The sequence below is a fragment of the Chamaea fasciata genome, unplaced genomic scaffold, assembly GCF_029207755.1.
Source record: "Chamaea fasciata isolate MVZ Bird 193981 ecotype frontalis unplaced genomic scaffold, bChaFas1.0.hap1 SCAF_10, whole genome shotgun sequence".
In the NCBI taxonomy this organism is placed as follows: Eukaryota; Metazoa; Chordata; class Aves; order Passeriformes; family Sylviidae; genus Chamaea; species Chamaea fasciata.
This window is the reverse complement of record NW_027094095.1, coordinates 4,024,984-4,044,091: the sequence shown is the minus strand read 5'-3', so window position 1 is coordinate 4,044,091 and position 19,108 is coordinate 4,024,984. Positions and strand designations below refer to the sequence as shown.

The window sequence follows — 19,108 nt, the reverse complement described above, 5'->3', positions numbered from 1 at the left end:
TCCCCTGGTATCTCACCAGACTTTGCAGTGTCGGCTGAAGCAGCCGGTGTTTCACACGTGGATTTGCTGTGCTGGGTCATGTAAGCAGATCCTTCCCTTGGCGCTGGCGGTAACAAGGATCTTACATCTCCCTGTAGATGTAACTCTGACACTTTGGTGTGGACACACAACCCATTTCCAAGAATATTTGGAGAGGGTGTAAGCAATATTTTTACTTTATAAACCATTCCAGTTTTAGGGTTATGTGATACAAAAGCAGAGCTGAACTTTACAGTTCTGTAAATGTTCATGCAACAGTGGAGGAGGCCCAGGCGGTCTGGCTGCACTGCAGGAGCGCAGAGGGTTCTTTTGCTGTCACCAGTGCAATGGGAAAGAAAGGAAAAACCAGTGGGATCCTGGGCTCCTGAAACTCCTGGTTTTAATCTCTTTGCCTTTCCACAGCAGTTCTTGGACTCCCTGGGGTCTAGCAATCTGGTAATTCCCTGTGGCTCCCAGTTATTTAGGCTGATCCCAGTAAGCCCTGCTGGGGTTTTTGGCCAGGAAGGGCCTGGTGACCTCCTTGGCCGCAGCACAATGCCAGGACCTTTCCTGTATTTCAGTACCTTTTCAAGCCAGTCCTTATGTCCCTGCTGTTCTCTGGTCTCCAGGTAGGGTGGAAGTGGAAATGCCTGGCACTGTGAACACCGCTCACAACTCCCTAAAATGAATATTTTGCCAAAATCCCGAGTCCCAGTAGCAGAAGACTGGGTATAGAACAGCAAATGAAACTGGAAAACTGGAGCACAAATACTTCCTTCTCTTGCAGTTGTATTTCACTTCCGAAAAATCAATCAATCAAACAAACAAACAAACAAACAAAAAAAACCAAAAAAAAACCCCCAAGAAAACAACAGTGGGACACATGGGAAATCAGGCAGGAAGGGCCTGGCTTTGGTTCCCACAATGGGAGTTCAGAAGGGCTGATCCTAAGTGGCTGTGTCTTCCTCCTCCTCCTCCTCCTCTTCCTCCCCCTTTGATGCATGGGCCTCATAGATGACAGCACAGATGCCAGCCAGCCAGGCTGCCATGGTGCCAGCAAGGAATATGCAGAAGCCAACGAGGCACAGAAAGACATAATCCTGCTTGTACAGCTGGGTCAGGCAGCTGAAGTGGAGCTGTGCCTCTGCTGCTGGCATCCTCAGGGCACGCAGGCCCGCTGGGGTGTGGCAGGTGATGTTGTCAGCATCTGCAGAGAGATGAGCAGAAGCAGGACTCTCTAGCCTGTACCATAATTTAATGAATAGGAGTGCTGGTAGAAAAGTTATGGGAGTGCTTGCTAAAAGCCTGAAAAATAGCTGCAGACTTCAAACCCCCCCCCCTTCCCCCCATGGCTTGAATAAAAATCTGACAGCCAAAATCGTGCCAAATCTGTGCTAAACCCTTGCCAAACCACAATTCCCAGGTTGCCAGAATGTTTTTTGTAGTGTTGGCTCCATAGGATAATATTGCCCACTGGATTATGCCACTGTGGTAAACTGCTGTCCCTGCCCTGCTCATCTCTGCTGGTTGAGCACTTTCATCTTCATATAAGAACACCTGTGTTTGTTGGGGTTTTTTTTAAATCTCAAATACCTTCTGAAGTGATACAGCCTAAATTATGCCGGAGTAATGAGGCTGCTGTGCATTTGACAACGAGGGTGGTTTGCAGTCAGGCACAGCCTCACCTGCTCTGTGAGGGAAGCTGAGGCAACTCATCAATGATTCAGTTCCACTGAAATAACAACCAGACCCTGTCATATTGCAATATCTGCAGTGATAAAACAGATGCTGCCTGCTCCCTTTCAAGCTAGTGAAGGATGAGTGTGGTGTGGGGTGTGCCCTCAGCCATGGCCCTCTCCTTCCCCTGCGGGTTTTGAACCCCACAGACACGGTCACTGTGGTGGGCACGGGCTGGGCACTGCTTGATGGACAGGATGGAAGAGCCTGAGGGAAAGGGAGCCCCAGGCTGGGCACTGCTCGAAGCATGGGATGGAATGGCAGTGATGGAGGGGAACAAGGCATGGGGGATTATTATTGCATTACACCCTATTGTATATGAGTGAGTGATGTTGTTCATGCTGATCTTGCTCCTGGTCCTGAGTAAAACTGGAGAGCTTTTATCTCTCTGTTACCCAAATCCATGCAAACTTGGGCAGCTTTTTGTCTGAGCTTGAAGCTCTGGGGCACAGACATTTCTGAAGGTTGGGAGCCTTTCTAAAGGCCAGGCTGGGCTCTGCTTGCAGCAGATTCCAGGGCTCTGTCCCCGTATCCCTGTGGCCTGGAACAACCCTCAGTTTAAGGCTGCCTTTCCTACTCCTCCCCTCCCCAACAGCCTGAAATGAGCTTTATTCTCCTGTTGCAGGGTTCCGTGGGTTATCTCCAATCTCACTGCTGAGAGCTGTACTTTATTCCACTGTTCCATAATTGCCTGTGTGTGGAAAAAAACCCCCTTTATTGTCTATAAGGAACTTACTACATCTAATAAAGACACTGAGATGTCTTTAATTCAGTTCTGTCCTAACACCAGCCTCCAACTGCCCTTCTCTTTTTTTCCCTTGGGCTCTTTTGTGGCCCTTTCTTATTCAGTGGACGACAGCCTTTCTCAAACAATTTCTCTCTTGAAGCTTCTCTCTCACCATTGTGCCCTGCATTACTGAAACCAAAACTTTCCTTGTTCATGTGTGCTGTGCTGTGTCTCTTTCCAGTTTGGGAAAACTAAGTCCATGCGCTGCAGCTGCAAAAAAAAACATGACCCTTGGGACCAGTGTTTTTATGGGAAGAGGAGCTGGTGATTACCCTGCCTCGGCCTCTCTAAAGGCTCAGTTATAGAATCTCCCAATATGACTTTGGGGTGGAGACAAGGCAGGAAATTCAGAGCAATGATTTTCCCAGTGCACATCTCCCTGGAGCTGTGTTGGGCTTCTCATTCTTGGCGCTGCAGCCATGGGGTGCTGTGCAGGCACAGGGATGCCTGAGGCTGGATCCAGGTGTTTTAGGGAAGCAGCAGTGTCCCAGCTACAGACTACACCTCCCTGGCTGCCCCGAGGATGTGAACAAGTGGGACTCTTCCTGAGTGGAGTGTGTGTAAGCCAGCTGGTCCCATCCCTGGTTTGTGTGACAGGGGAAAATGGCACCCACAGTTGACATGCAGTGGCACAGCCCCATGAACTGAACTTTTGGGAAACAGAACAGAGGGCTCTCATTGTTCCAAGCAAATCTGTGATCACACAGCACTCACCTGGAAAATGCACATCGCTCTCCATCATCCAGGTGACGAAGTCCAAAAAGGAACAGTTGCAGTGCCACAGGTTGTCACTGAGCCCCAGAAGCCTCAGGTTGGGCAAGTCCCGGACAGTGCTGGTGTCCAGGAAGGTTAAGCCCGTCCGGCTCACATCCAGGTGCCTTAGCCAGGTGTTGTTGGCAAAAGCATCCTTCTCGATGGCCACAAGGTTGGGATTGTCCGAGATCTTCAGCACCACCAGGCTGAGGAGGTGGGAGAAGGTGCTGAAGGTGACCTGTGTGAGGTTGTTGAAGCTGAGGTCCAGATAGACAAGCTTGGCCACGCCAATGAAAGTGAAATCCAGGTCGTCCCCCAAGAGGTTCTTTCTGCAGTCCAGATAAACCAAATCAGCCAGGAAGCTCAATTCCACCGCCGGCAGGTACGAGACATTGTTTGCTGCCAGAATCAGCTGTCTGGTGTCCAGAGGGATGTCCACAGGAAACTCCTGCAACTGCTGCCCAGTGCAGTTCACCTCCAGGTACTGACAGCTACATCTGCTCGGGCAGCTGGTCCCCTCTGATGCCATCCCCAAAAGAAACATGAGGCTCAAGGACCATGGTCTATCGGAAGGAGACATGGTTTGAGACCTTCCAGGCTGCTTAGCCCTTTGTGGACTGCAGGCAGCCCTATGGAAGCTGCACTGCCCTCCCAGCCATGCCGAGGAGGTGTCTGGCTGCAAGGCTGTTGGGAAGCACTTTGTGTCCGTGGCTCACCTGAGCCCTTGGCGGAGTGCCCAGCTGGAAACTGAGCCTGCCTTTTACATCGGCAAGTGTGGAACGGTGGCTGAAGCATCTCTGTCTCACACTCGGTGCCAGGTGACACCTCCGTGATGTCAGTGACTTGCAGAAGCTGCCTGTTTTGGGGGACACTGCTGTGACCTTGCTGACCTGCCTCCAGCTGAGTGGAGGCGCAGGAAGCTGCGTGTGGCATGGGAGCATCGGAACTTTGTGGGGAGAGTGTGAACAGCCCCAACTTTGTCAGAAATGGTGTCAAAAGGTGGTACTGGCTAGGCAAGAGTCCTATGCAATGGTCCTATGCAATGCTGGCCTGGCATTGTCTCTTTTCAGGAGCTTATTGCATCTGGAGTAGTGTGTCCAGGTCTGGGGATCTCAGTACAAGACGTAGAGATGCTGGAGCGGGTCCAGAGGGGCCATGAAGATGCTCAGAGGGCTGGAGCGACTCTGGTGTGGGGAAGGCTGAGTTGGGGCTGTGCAGCCTGGAGAAGATTCTGGGGAAACCTCACCTAAAGGGTTTTTGGAAAAGAGGAAGAGTGAGTCATTACATGGGTAGGTAATGAAAGAACAAGGGGGAAGGGCTTTAAACTGACAGAGTGCAGGCTTAAAGTGGATGTTAGGGAGAAATTCTCCCCTGGGAAGGTGATAAGACACAGGGTGCCCAGAGAAGCTGTGACTGCCCCTGGATCCCTGGAAGTATCCAGGGCCAGATTGGTCAGGGCTTGGAGCTAACTGGGATAGTGGAAGGTGTCCCTGCCCATGGCAGGGGGAAAACTAGGTAAGCTTTGATATTCCTCCCAGGGATTTTATGGCCCTTCCCGAGGCAGTGACAGCCGCGCCTGACGGAAGCGAAGGGACGCGGCGGCCTGACCCCGCCCTTCCCCTCACGGCCAACGGCCGCAGCGGGGCGGGGCCTGATAAACCACGCCCACCAGAACAGCGCCGCCGCGGATAGGCCAGGAGAGGGCGGGAACGCGCAAAGTTCCGCCCTCCGATGACGACGCGGTCTCTGATAGGTCGGTGTGGGGGCGGGGGCGTGGCGCGGCCAATTCAAGCAGCGGGCGCGCAGCGGTGCCGCCGTAGTGTCCCCGCCGCCGCCATGGAGACTATGACCTTCCCCCGCTACAGCCCCGACGACATCATCAGCTACCTCCGCTCGCACATCCTGGAGGGCGCCGAGGCCCGGAACCTGGTCAAGGGCGACGTGTTCGGCAGCCCCAGGGTGCGTGGGAGGGGCGCGGGGCGGCTGCAGGCCCCGCTCGCTGCCGTGTGGGACGGACGCGCTGCCCCGGCCCGAGTCACCGCGGGGCTGGGTTGGGCTCGGAGGACTCACCTCGCCAGGAAGCGCGGTGTTGTTACCAGCAGCACACGGCCTGGCTTTCCCTGTTCTGCGCCGTTCCAACTTTTTGCCGGATCCATTTAGTGCTTTTAGACCAAGCCCTGCTTTTAAGCCCCTCCCTGCTTCACCCCCTTTCCTCACTCCGAGTATTTAGTGTTAGTAATGTCCTCGGTGTAAGAACAGTGGCTTTAAAGTGGAATTGATGCCTCTGAGTGATTCCTCGTGCTGTTATTACTTGTGTTTGAGCCTGCGGTGGGAGGGGTCTGGCCCTGCTTGTTTAGATGTTTTTTAAGAAGCAAAATTGATCATGGATTAGTGCTATAAATGAAAAACTGTTTGGCTTGTAAGTGATTTTTTTTCTCTCTTCATTTTAATAATCTAATGAAGGGCACTTTTTGCTATAGAATTATCATTTCTGTGATGTTTTTTAGATTTTTGGCATTGCTTGGTTTGGAAACTGCTCAGCCAGTAGCAGTGTAATGAAAACCACTGCCTGGCATACACAGTCAGGGCTGTAATTGCCTGAGCTGAGTGCTGCCCCTTAAAATTGAATTCTCTGCCAGTAATGCTTGAACTGCAAAATGTTGGAAAGTGAAACTTGGTTGTCGTGGTGGCTCAGTGAAATCAGGCTTCATGTGTTAAAAGCTGAATGCTTTCCTGTCCTGCTCTGGGAGCCCTGAGTAATCAAACATGTGGAATACTGACTCATGTCCTCTCTTCCTGCAGCTTGACATTTTACACCTGATTTACCTGAGAATCCTGCAGAAAGTATGTGGGATCCGACTGGAGCATGCCTACATGGTAGGTCTGCCTGTGGCAGGGGTGATGGGATGTGAAAGGAAAAGAATATTGACCCTACCTGTTCTTTGGGATGCTGAGGGTGCCAGAAATGTCTTAGGCACAGGAGGGACTGGACAAGCTTTTGGAGGGGCACCATGCCTTGAAAATCCATACTGGGCTCCTGCCTTTGGCTATGGCTGGAGGAGGTTGGGCTGATTTGGAAGGAATGTAAATGTTGCTTTTGATATTTGATCATCTCCACTCCTCCATTAACTGAGAGAAAAGTGAGGAGAGGCTGATACCTAAATTGACTAACAGTTAATTTATCTACTGTCTCTGTTAGGCAAGAACTGATCCTTGAAAGTGAGAGTAAATGGTTTTTGGCATTTCTGGATAAACTGAAAGGGAAGAGTATTATGTGCACAAAGTAACTCTGTTCTTCCCAGGCAGTGACATCAGCTGCCAGAGAAAGGGGACAGTGTACCACTACATTCTGCTCCTGACTTCTCCATGAAGCAGTCAAGCATGTCAATTTTGGGGTGTTTAAAGAAGGATCTTCTTGCTGGTAGCTGTATAATGCAGAGACTGTTGTGCTGCACAAGGTGTGAACAAATTAAAACAGAGTTTATATTGCATTCCAGAGTTTGTAATGTTGTTGCTTTAGTTGTTGTTGTATTTTTACGTCTTTTCCAGACACAGTTGACCCTTAAAATAGTGTGCTGATTAACTTGATGACATTTTTCAGTCCTTAAGATATGCTCCCTGTGGGTGGGAGAATCATCCTCAGTGTTTTTAATCTATTGGAATTATTTTATGCTGTGGAAGATGCTGCATAATTTTTGTTTGAAGTATTCTCTACTTATACACCGACTCTATTTTTGCTCTTCAGATGCCACTCAATGTTGACATAATGTACCCACAGATCTACGAGGGCTTTCTACCTGTCTGTAACTTGTATATTCACATGTAAGTACAAGATGCTTGTCTTGTGCTTGCTGGGCAAACACTCTGGGATGAGAGGACGAGATCTGTTTTGTAGCAGATGGGCCCAGGACAGGAGCTGAGTCTTGGTGACCAAACCTGAGCCGTGGTGGCTGCAGCTGTGGTTGTGTTTTGTGTTCCCTGCAGGGAGCGCCTGCTGCCGATGTGCCGGATCAGCGACTTTCAGATCGCAGATGTTTTAAACCCAAGTAAGCAAACCCCTGTAATCCTGCTGTTTCCTGGGGTGCTGGCTGTTGCTTGATAGTCCAGATGCTTTTTCTCCTTGGGCATAGCCAGATGGGCATCTAGTGGGGAGAAGTGTCCTTGATTTCTTGCTGCTCTTCTCACCCTTAAACAAGCTGGTTCCGGTGAGCAGTTCTTATTCCTTTTGTGGGCTGGTGCAGGTCAGTAACTGAGGGCAGTTTTGAATGCTATGAATCTGCTGAACTGCTGGTCTGAAGATGGGCTGTGACATACTTATAACAGTGTAATAATAGATGGTGATGAAAATTACCCTGACAGCTCTGGAATGCTTTAGGATTTCTTATGCTGATGCCTGTGCTCCACTGCTTTCAATACTCAGTTGTGGTGATTCTGCCACAACACAGGCAGCTTGGAAAAGGCTGCTCTGAAGAACTCTTTCACTTCTGGGTCTGTCTTGTCTAAGACATTCAAAGCTTTTGTAATCATCTTTCAGAAAGTTTGCTTGGAGTGAAGCTAAAAAGTCCCTGCAGTTCAAATTGCTGCCTTCAGTTCAGCTGATAGCTACAGAGAGGTTCTCTCTTCAGAGCTGTAGTTCAAGATTGACACTCTTTCTCCCTGGCTTCTGTTGTAACGGGAGGCTGTGTGTTAACAGCCTTTTCTCCCAGGTGCCATTATTCATTTGTCAAATTACACAGAATTGCTAAGAGTTGGTAACCAGCTTGGTGCTAGTTTTTGTGTAGTCTGAAATCTTTGCAAGCTGAGTTGGGGAAGGACTAATTTGGATTGTGGTTTGTGATTTCTGTCTCCTCTGAATTACGCTTGGCCCAGCTTTTTCGAAGCAATGCTTTTGGAAACCAGCTCAGTGAGCTCTTGCAATTCCTGTTTCAGAGACAAAGAGGACTGTTCGCTTCTTGAGTGGCATCCTCAACTTTGTGAACTTCAGGGAATTCCGGCGTGAGGTCTACTTGGAGCTGCAACTGAGCTATGTAAGATTGGGTGCTCTGTTATTCCAGATACCTATAAAAGTATAATTGATATTAACCTAGAACTAGGAGCAATGAAGTCTGTGGTTTAACTTCAGGTTGATGTAACATGTTGGGGTGTTAAATGTAGCCAAGTAATTCAGGATGGTACTGATTATTACTTAGGATATTACTGAAAGGTTGTTTGGGTTTTTTTTTCCCCCCAATAACTTATTGGATACTTTAACCTGGTAAGTCAAGGATTGACACCTTGGATCGTTTTGAGAAAAATTGGGTGCAACAGTTGTAGGTGGCTTCTGTTCTGAATGTCTCAGTTGTTCAGAGATGGTGCATTTTATGTGAAATAATGATGAGCAAGGTTCTAATAGAAGCCCAGAGAGAAACCACACTTGTCTAAAATGAAACGTTTAACTTGCAGAAATCAGCTATGGAGAAAAACCAGCACCTGGAGGCTGTGAATCGGGAGGCAGCACTGAAGCTGGAGAAACTGAAGTGAGTGTGAGGAGTCAGCACTGTGAGATGCACTGCCTGCCTTTCCTGTTCAGGCTGGATCAGTGGGCCAGTTGTGTGAGGCCCAACAAGCCCGAGTGCAGAGCTCCATTCCTGGGTCATAATAACTTGGTTCAATGCTACAGGCTTGGGGAAGAGGGGCTGGAAGGTGGCCCAGCAGAAAAGGACTTGGGGGTGCTGGGCTGACAGCAGCTGAACAAGAGGCAGCAGTGTCTCAAGGAGGCCAATGGCACCTGGCCTTTATCAGCAAGTGTGGCCAGCAGGAGCAGGGCAGTGACCATTCCCTTGTGTTGGACTCCAGTGAGGCCACACCCTGAGAGCTGCATCCAGTTCTGGGCCCCTCAGTGCAAGAGGGACATTGAGTGTGGCCAGAAAAGGGCAATGAAGCTGGAAAGGGTCTGGAGCATGAGTCTGATGAGGCACAGCTAAGAGAGCTGGGGGTGTTTATTCTCTGCTGGCAGAGAAGAAGAAAATACTTTTGCAGTGTATGGTTGTGTTGAGGGAATCCTGTGTTCGTGTGTGGGGAACTAGGTTGAAACTTTTTGCTCTTAGTTAGCTTTTAGTGATGTGTCTTTATCCCTTCAACAGCTGGAGGAAGCCCATCTTTAACTTAATAGATGAGTAAAGTTGTCTTCCTTAGTTATTTGACATGTTTGCCACAATCTCTGTTTCAGGCCATTTAGCCCTACTGCCTGTGTCTTTGCACCATTAAGTTTTGTTTTTTGCTTGTGGATAATAGGATGAAGAAATGGCTGGTTTCCAAGAGGGCTTTCAAAACAAAGTGTTTTTTTTTCTGACAGCTGTTCTTAGTGTGTGCTACACAGGGAGGTTCTCTAGCTGGGATAGGTCTACTCTAGTATAAGCTATTTGTATGACAGGTAATATGCAAATTTCATAAATGAAAGTCACCACCACAATTGGTAGGAGTGTTGTACTTTCATGCTTTGCTTAACACGATCTTTAAACTTGGTCCTCTATATTTGTGCCACTTCTTGCCAAAATAGCTCTTTAGATTATGCTTCAACGGCAAAATCTTACAAGCAAAGGAAAATAAGATATATTAATTTGAGACAGTCTTGCTCTGATTATTAAAATTACTGGCTGTAAACTCTGTGGAGACAGTGATTTTTTTTTTTTTATCTACCATTCTCTGACTGGACTATAATGATGCTGAAGCTGCCCAATATCTTTATTTTTCCCTCAGCACAGTCCCAGTTGAACATGAGGCAGAAATCAAGCAGCTCACAGAGAGCATTCGGGAGCTGGAGCAGCTGCTAAGGCAGGACTATCGACGGAAACAAGTAGGATCTTGTTCTGTGTTTCTCTGAAAAGCTGCTCTGCGTTCCTCATTTCTCTTGATTTTATTCCCTTCCCTCTAACTCAGTGGATAAAAGGGACTTTTTTGATTTAAAACAATGGCCATTTTAGCAAAATGCTCTTGGACCCCCCTTTGTTTCACTGTAAGGAATGTGAAATGTGCTTTAAATCAGACTTGGGGAATACTAAAGTATAGTTGACTCTTTTTTTGAAATGCATCTCTGCAGTGACTTGGGAGATGCACATCACACTTCCAAACAGGAACACAAGGATGTTCCTCTTTGTTTTTCATTTAAATTCAAAGAATTGGAACTGGAGGAGAGCCATGGCAAGAAATGAGGCCTAAAAAGGGAATGCCTGGCAAAAAGAGGAGGGTTAATTGCAGGAGTAACTTTTCAGCAGTGGAAACTTGCCTCTCAGGTCTTATGGATAACCTTTTTAGCTCCTTTGGGAGAAAGAAAATAATCTATGGTCAGAATTTTTTTTTTTTTTTGTTTTGTCAAACCATGTCTGTGTTATTAGCATTATTAAGCTTGTGTTTGACTATTATTTGGGACCTTATATTAAATTATATTTTCCCCTGAACAACAGGGCCCCTGGCAAAGAAAGTTGTGGGGGTATAATAACTGCCAGGGTAAATGAGAATAGGGATGGCTCGTCCGTTATCCCTGTTCCTAGTTACCCACTGCTGGCAGCATCCAGTGGCTTTGGAGACAATATTCTCCTGTCTTTGAAATCTGACAGACTGCAGTTTTGTCTGTTTGTTATGGCATTCCAGAGGACCCATAAATGGGATTTCTCCCGTGGACATATCTCTGATAGAAGGATAAGACAGGTAGCAGCTGTAGACACGCTTGTTGAAAGCTTGGTGGGTTTTTTTTCAGACAGCTTTGCAAGAAGTGACTTCTCAAAAGAAGACAGATATTGCTGAGAGAACCCAAAAACTGGTGAGTACACCTCTGTGTAGGTGCTGGCTGCAACTTCCATCTCAGATCAACTGAGACATCATCTGTTTTTCTGGGATCAGATTATTCTTGGAGCTAAGTCACTAGAAATCTGAACCTCTGAGGTACTGTGGGTTTACCTTGCATGCACAGAGTGGGCTAATGAGGCAAAACAGATTTTGAGAGGCTGCACAGGGAGCTTGTTGCTCTTCTCCCAGGGTGCTAGAGCTGGCTCTGGAATGCTGCAGTATCCCTGCATCAGGAGTCCTGAGGAAGAGAGCTGCTGGCAATATGCCAGGGTGGATGGGGCTTGGAGCAACCTGGTCTAGTGGGAGGTGTCCCTGCCCATGGCGGGGGGGGTTGGAGCGAGATGATCTTTGAGGTCCTTTCCATCCCAAACCATTCCAGGATTAGCTGGCAGGCTCTTTGTGAAAAATACCAGTTAACTGCTGTTCATGCGCACCCCTGTAGGCAAATCTGGGAAGCAAAATGGGCTGTTAATTGCTTTGATTTGGAATGTTAATGCTGTTTAGAAGAATTTACTTTTAGAACTCCCTAATGAGGAATGACTACACACCAAAGAACCTGTCTAGTCATAAGATCATGGAGAATTTTGCTACACAATTCCTCTTTGTTCACCTAATCACTAATATTGAAAGTGTTTGTCTCATTAACTAGAATGAGTGTAAAGTGTCTATGGCTACTTTGAAAGAAGAACAAGAGCAGCTGAAATCCAAAATTGTGGAGAGTCCAGAAGAACGGAAAACTTACAACGAGCTGATGAAAGAGACTATTAAGAAATTGAAGAGATCTAAGGTGAGGTTTTTTCCTATGTCCACACAAGGAGGTATTCTGTTAGAAAAAGCATGTTTTACCGGACTGTCATCATCTAGAACTTTGTCTTGAATGATGGTAAAACACCAGCAGGACAGTGGTTAGTCTGAAATGAAATCACAGCCTCAGAGAAAATTGAAGGTTTATAGTAGAGGTGGTGGTTTCTTTTTGATGGGCTTTTTCTTTTCCTTTTGAAAAGCAAGATTGCAGTCACTTGTAAAGCCAGGTGTTGAACTCTTGAATCTATACCTGTTTGGCTGTTTGCTCTCCAGGGGAGACAATATTTTGTCAGCTCCCAAATATCTTTGGATTTAGAACATGTGCTTCATAGTGCTTCTGTTGTCATTCACTGTTTCTGGGATTGAAGGTTGTCTTCACTAATATGCTGAACACTGAGTTCTCTCCTAGCTTTTGGAGTTTTTTTTTTTAAATTATAATATCCACTCATTTTTGTGGATTGTGATTGCTCACACATTAGTGTGAAGTTTGCACTTTGCCTCTGAAGGTATTTTTGTTCCAAAGGTGTAAACTCAATTGCTGTAATTTCAGGTATGAAGCTTTACATAATAACTCTTGTTTTACCAGTGTAGAATTTCTTCACAGTACAGCTTTTTTTTTTTTTTCCTAAAAGCTCTTGGAAAAAGATGATTACTGATTAATTCAGTGTAAACCAACTGTATGTCACCTTTATTTCTGTGCTACCAAATAAATGCCTTTTTTAAAATTATTTTTTTTACAAAGTGAAGAGCTCATTTCACTTACTCTTAAATATTACTTCTAGTGTCTTTAAACAATGAGGGGAGGTTTCAAAGTTCAATATGCTTTAATTCTATATAAAAGAACTCTAAAGCTGTTTATTGATAGTCTTTTTCTCTTTAAAGCAAGAAGTTACTGAGAAATATGAAGGTTATAGAGACGTAGTTGAGGTTCTGCCGTCATGCCAAGTGGAACTGCAGCTATACCAAAAGAAGATGGAAATACAGGGAGAAAATGTGGAGAGGCTGGCCAGTGTATCATCAGAGGTTTGTATTATCCAAATTATATCCTGTTAGGCAGAATTTGATGTCTAAGCAATGTTCCCCTCTTTCCTCTTCACTGTAAAGAATGGCACTTTTAAGTTTCTAAATTCTGTCTTAAAAATGTCAGTAAAACATTGCTGCTGCTTTGCTGGGTGGCACTAGCTAATGTACTATGCACTAGCTATTGACCACTTTGAATAGTCAAAGCCTCTGTTGCCATAGAAACCTGACCTAAAATAGTTGGAACTGTCTTGGGGTTGTTGGTAGGAAATGATGGGAAAAGAAAAGTGAAATAGAGTTTCTTCTGTCTTGAGAGTGGAAACTAAGAAAAAAAAATTTTTACTTCAGGAAGAGTCATGTCTTAAGTGCCTTTAACTTTATTTATATTACTAAACCAGACATTCTCTGATGAAATGTTTGTCACAATGCAGTCCCTTGCGATTTGCTACTAGGTTTTGGGAGAAGGCAGTTGTTAGGAGCAATTGAAAAAATGGTACAGAGTCTTTTTGGGTATTTGTATAGCACGTGTTCAAATTACTCTTGGCAAAAAGCTATAGCAGAAGTCACAGTCACTTCTGAAAGTCATCCTAAGGGATGGGGTCTTGTCCACTTGGATGCATTTATAGTCAGGTCAAGACCAGTGAACTGGGAGAAGGAGTTGGCAATCAGATCTTCAAAAAGCAGCCTGCTAGTTGTAATCTTAGCACATTTACAAGGTATGCTGTCTTGATAATCCTGCACCCCGCCCATTTAATTTATTTCTATTTAACTTACTTCTATATTTCTGTACTCTAGGCCAGAAATCTGGAGGACCAGCTTGAGAGTGCTCAGGTAGAGCTGAAAAAGGCCAAGACAGATGAAATGTCCCTGAAGAGAGCGGTCACTGCGAAACATGAGAAGCTTGCCACAGCTGAGATACAGCTCAAGAAGATGCGTGAAGATATTGAGCAGCACAAGTGCACTGTGCTCGAGTATGGAGGCGCTGATGTTTCTGCCTGATGCTGCTTTATGTCTTTGTTATGTGCTGCCAAAGTTCATGTCTGCCACAAACACACAGCTTAGCAGTGAGGGGAAAATGAGCAGTGTGGGACAGCTCTGTATGAAGACCAGCAATGCTGCAGGCAGGGAGTTGGGGTCTCAAATCAATAATTGCAATGTGACTTGACAGCAATTCTTTTATTGGAGCACTAATTTAATTTATAATGCTTATTCTTGATTCTTTTATCTTCTTAAAGAGAATGTCACATTGGGATAATTTTCCAACTTATCAGACTTCAACAAAGCCCCATTTGCCTTTCATGAATTTTTCATAATTTCCCTTGCCACTTTTGCTCATTATCAAAGATGTTCAAGACCCATGGGGAAATGGGGCTCGCATCTCGGAGGAGCATTATCCTGACATGATGCTTCTTAAACAAAAGGAAAAGTGTCATTTGATCAAAGCCTCTCAGCCCCTCTTCCTTCCTCCCATATGCTGAAGGCAGCTCCAAACTGCAGCCCTGGAAGGTCCTGGCTTCACTGTGAGCTTAGTGCTGAACTGTTAGGGGGAAAATTGATTTGAAAACAATTTTCTTGTACACAGATTGATAGGAAAGGGGATATGGAGCATTATTGGCTGTGATGGAAGGGAACTTCTTCCACATGGCTGAGAGAGCCAAGTAATTTTTAGTCACACTTGAGGTTTGTGTGTTGTGCAGAATGGCATTGTGCCAGCTAAAGGAGATTATTTGGGAGGAAAATAGGTTGGACATTGGGAGGAATTTCTGGACAGAAAGGATGAGTAGACCTTGGGATGGGCTGCCCATGGTGGTGTGGAGTCACTGCCCCTGGAGGTGTTTAAGGAAAGACCAAGTGCCATGGTCAAAGTGACAAGGGGATGTTCCTAGGTTGGACTTGATCTCAGAGGTCTTTTCCAACTTAAATTTGAGTCTGTGAAAAGTAGCTTTTAATTTAGGAACGAAAACAGTATAATCTAACTCTCCTTTTCATCAAAAGTTGCTGCCTATTTCTGTTTTTAATGTGTCAGGTATTTCCCTTGAGTGATAAAATTAGATGCTTTGATAAGCAAGAGGGGAAGGGAGGTAACCTTGGTTGAAGAAAAAGGTTTTTGCTGGTGAATAAAAGAGTGTGTCCTGAGTATTACCTTGAGGTAGGAAGGTGCATAAGGGCCCCTGCTAAGCATGAATTTCACTTCTTGTACCTAAGTTGTTCTAGTTGAAAAATCACATTAATTCCTGAGAAAGTAAATTCTATATATCATTGCTTCTGGAAGCTGCTGTTTCCTGCTCATAAAATGCAAGAATGCAAGCTTTGCTCATGGTGGGATTCAGTTTAATCTGGAATAAGTCAAAAGGCTCAGTACTAACTTTTTTTTCCTGTCACCTTTAGACATTTTAACAAAGTCCAGGAGAAGAGGGGTGCTGTGTATGACAAAGTTATGGCCATGCGCAAGGAAATCAAACAGAAGAAGGACAAAATTGAGCAGCTGAAGGATGATGCTGAAGAAAATGCAACAAAAGCCAAGGTGAGGGGTTTTTTTACACCCCCCCCACTCAAAGGAATCTTCTTACATTCCTGTTGGAGTGTGGACAGTGCAGTGATCCTCTAAAGAGTCTCCCCTGTGTTTTGTGAGTGCTTCTTAAACCATGGATGAGATACCCTTGAAATCATTTGAGTCCGCCAGACCACTCACTTGACATTTGTGCTTGGTAAAGATTTAACTTCGCTGATGGATTTTTTTTCCTTCTTCTCTTTCCAGAAAATACACCTAATTTTAAAGGCTGCATTGGACAAGTGTCATGAATCTCTCCTTAAGGCAGTAAAGACTTCTGCAGCCTCAAGAGCAGAAAAAGTTGATGAAATAAGAGAAGGGCCGCTCAGCATTCAGTCTTCTGGAAGTAGTTCTTAAGCCTGTCTGCACTTGTGTTCCACTTTCATTATGTTTGTGCTCATACCTGAACTCAAGGGCTTCTGCTTTGCATGGGAAGGATAATAATTCCAGGGAAGTCCAGCTTTCACAAAAAACCATGTCATAACATGTTTAGCTTTTCAGGCCGATCCTCATGTCATGAGCTTGCTGATATGGATAAGAAAACACTCAGTTTCTGTTGTTTCAGCCAGCACCTGGTTTTACTGGTAGTAATTGCAAGTCTTGCTAACACCAAACTGCTCAACGTTTTAGAGCCCTGCATTTGTAGAAACTGTTCTGCAAACTTTGATCTGATGGTGCCTTGGTCTGTCTTGAACGTTCAGGATAAGTCAGTAACAGGTGATGCTCCACCACCATTATTCAATTAAGATGAAATCCTGACAGAGCAGTAGCATGCATCTAAATACCAAGTTACTCTCCTCATAAATATTTGTGACTGTAAAGACTCAGAAGTATCACTTTATTATCATTTTGGTCAACAGTACACTCCATCTCAATGCTTGAACTCACTGTGTCTGCTTTGTGGGGTATTGAACCCTCACCTGTCTTCAGTCTGTGTTAGGATGCTCTTAAAAACTATAGATTGATAGTATTATACCTTAACTTGTGATGGCCACAGTGGTTTTCATTATTTGGAAAAATAAAATGTTAATTTTGACACTAGTTAATATAAAGATATTTAACCCTTTTTCTCTTGGGTCTTTCCACTCCCCTAACTGACTTGGCATAACATTTCAGTTAAAAAATTTTGCTTTGTACATTTGTTGAAATGTGTGCTATGAGCAGTCTTTTATGATGAAGGGAGGATGATGATTTAAAGCCATCTTTAAAATTTTAACATCCCTTTACTAGCCAGAAGTGCTAGCAGGTCAGGAGGAGCAGGTGCTTGTTCCTTCTAGAGCTCCTATAGAGGCATCAGACCCTTCTGAAGTTTTGCTTTAAGCTTTTTTTTATTTTTTGGGGACTGTAGCAGAATTGTTTAGGTTGGCAAAACTCTCTAAGATGTAGTCCAGCCATTAACCCAGCACTGTCCCCTCCACCACTAGACCTTGTCCCCAAGTGCCGCCACTACACTTTAAAATATTGCAGTAGCATCTCCTTCCTTACAAAGATTGGTTGGAGGCTGCACTCCACAACCTGGATATTGCAGCAGCTGTGGGGAAAGGGATTCCCAAAAACTTCCAATAGATACTGCAGGGGATTATTCCAATCAGCAGATCAAGATTCTTAGGCTAGAGAAGAGATGATGCTTGTGTATCCCAGTGATGAGGAATTTGCAGGACAAAGAAAAAGCTGGAGTCTGGTTCCTGCTCTCCGACATTTTGCCACACCAGCTCTTGGGTAAAATAAAAGGCTGCAATCCATGAAGGAAGAAAAACTCTGATTTCCAGATTTTTGTATTTCCAATAGGTTCTTGTGCTTTCACAGTTGCTTATTTGTACCTAAAATACTTATAAATAAAACATAACCCAGGTATGATTTATCTAGAGAGAATTGATTCCTAAGTGTGAATTGATTCCTACTGCTGCTTGTCAAAAACTTCTACCCGTCTTGAACCATATGGCAAGGCAGTGGGGGAGTTTATTGTGGCCTGAAGAGCAGGGAAGGGAGAAGGGCTTTGCTGAGAAGTACAGCTCCCTTTCCCTCAAGAGGGCAGTGTTAGTCAAAATTTTCTTTTTTTGTTGTTTTTTTGGTTTGGTTTGTTTGCTAATCTTTCTTTATTAACTGCTGTTTAAAGGTGTAGTTTTTTGGCTGTGTGTTGTTTTCTTTTTTTTTTTGCATATAAAACATAAAGCTTGTAGCAGGTTTGCATTGTACTACTTGGGCTGACCACACTTGTTTGAAAGGTGTGGAGTTACTAACAATAATCTGTAAGCAAGTTTTTAATTTCTGCAGGCCGAAAAAATAACAGTGGCTGAGGTGGGAAATGGGTTGATCGTGACACCTTTTTCCCAGCGTAAGGGATGGAAGGAAACCTCTTTATCACTCCTCTTTTGCCTTTACTCCACAGCGTGGCAGGAAAGATCTTCAGAGCTCTGTCTCAAAAGTCAGATTTCCTTTAGGTTTTGGGTGAGAGGAGGTGAGCCAGGCTTGTTTTCACCTGCTGAGGCCGTGGGACGAGCTGGAAGAGGAGCTGGTGTGCCGGCCACTTGGTGGGGATGTTGGCACGGAGAGTGGCCCTGGATTCACGTTCCTGCCACAGCTCTGCTGAGGAAGCCAAAGGAAAACCTGCTGAATCTTCAGCTTCGGGATAACAGCTTTTCAGCTTGACACTCGTGTATTCTAGGACTAGCCAGGACCAGGTAAGCTGCAAGTCAAAACTTACTGACAGGTGTTTGCATCTAAGGATATGACCCTTGATGCTGCCAAAGTAGGAACTGCTCTGGAGGAAGGAGATGGAGCCTGCACTTGGGAGTCTGTTCCCTGTTCTTTGTGCAGGGGAATTAGCAGGCAGTGTGAAAGGCTCAAGTGTGTGTAAATCATGAGCTGGTGAGGTGCAGAGTAAAGCAATCTGGCAGATAAATGCTCCTGTGTGTTAAGGTCTCCTGTATCTAGGGCACGTTTTGGAAAGATTCTCTTGATGTTTCCTTCAGGCTCATTAAAGGCAATCCTTATTATGATACAGTAAAATAAATGGCTGGAGATGCCTGGGAATAAAACAAAAAAAAAAACCTTGGAGGTGAACATCCAAATTCTTGTTACTTGCAAAATTCCTTTACCCAAAGCTAACGAAGGAGTGCTGTTTCTTGAGATGCTGTAAATGGGGAAACGGTGGGACAAAGATAAAAGTCACACTTGCATGAGTTCCCATGTGGTTTTTCACTGAAAAGTTTTATTACCATGAGGCTTTTGTCCCTTTTTCCCCAGGAAGAAAAGAGCAAGGTGTTCAGGAGCTGACTTTCTAATGGGTAGCACATTAAACAGTCCTTACTGCAAAGGGGAGAGTCTGGAGGCTGGGACAGTGATATTGCAAAAAAGGCAATCACTGAAAAATGTACTTGCAAAGAGAAATGGGCATTAGAGAGGGGAGGAAAAATCACTGTTTTTGCAAGCTGCAAGTCCAACTGGGGAGGACTGGGAGAGGCCAGTGTTTGTAGAAAATGAACAAACAAAAGGAGGGAAAACCCAGGTTATGTTGGGGTTTCCATAGCAACACAATACTTTTCCTGGAAAACTCAGATGATGTGATCTAATCTATCTGTTATTTAACTCTTGCATGCAAAGCCCTCTCTCTT

General features: G+C 45.2%; 2 protein-coding genes across 2 annotated transcripts; one reads left to right on the top strand and one right to left on the bottom strand.

Annotated features, from left to right (window-relative positions):
• Positions 1 to 890: 890 nt before the first annotated feature.
• Positions 891 to 3,890, bottom strand: LRRC52 (leucine rich repeat containing 52). The gene is made up of 2 exons (XM_066193092.1): positions 3,257 to 3,890; positions 891 to 1,225 (listed from the first exon to the last, which is right to left on the bottom strand). Exons 1-2 carry the CDS (start codon positions 3,873 to 3,875, stop codon positions 966 to 968), a joined length of 879 nt encoding a protein of 292 aa, XP_066049189.1. The 5' UTR covers positions 3,876 to 3,890; the 3' UTR covers positions 891 to 965.
• A 1,224-nt stretch (positions 3,891 to 5,114) lies between these two features.
• NUF2 (NUF2 component of NDC80 kinetochore complex) lies at positions 5,115 to 17,366 on the top strand. The gene is made up of 13 exons (XM_066192093.1): positions 5,115 to 5,254; positions 6,098 to 6,172; positions 7,041 to 7,117; positions 7,280 to 7,341; positions 8,225 to 8,322; positions 8,738 to 8,811; positions 10,034 to 10,130; positions 11,031 to 11,093; positions 11,769 to 11,906; positions 12,806 to 12,946; positions 13,739 to 13,914; positions 15,332 to 15,467; positions 15,702 to 17,366. Exons 1-13 carry the CDS (start codon positions 5,132 to 5,134, stop codon positions 15,849 to 15,851), a joined length of 1,410 nt encoding a protein of 469 aa, XP_066048190.1. The 5' UTR covers positions 5,115 to 5,131; the 3' UTR covers positions 15,852 to 17,366.
• Positions 17,367 to 19,108: the final 1,742 nt, after the last annotated feature.

Coding starts and splice junctions, on each gene's coding strand:
- NUF2 (XM_066192093.1), top strand. CDS start 5,132: ATGGAGACTATGACCTTCCCCCGCTACAGCCCCGACGACATCATCAGC. Junction 8,323..8,737: donor TGGAGCTGCAACTGAGCTAT/GTAAGATTGGGT, acceptor TTTAACTTGCAG/AAATCAGCTATGGAGAAAAA. Junction 13,915..15,331: donor CACAAGTGCACTGTGCTCGA/GTATGGAGGCGC, acceptor TGTCACCTTTAG/ACATTTTAACAAAGTCCAGG.
- LRRC52 (XM_066193092.1), bottom strand. CDS start 3,875: ATGTCTCCTTCCGATAGACCATGGTCCTTGAGCCTCATGTTTCTTTTG. Junction 1,226..3,256: donor GAGCGATGTGCATTTTCCAG/GTGAGTGCTGTG, acceptor ATCTCTCTGCAG/ATGCTGACAACATCACCTGC.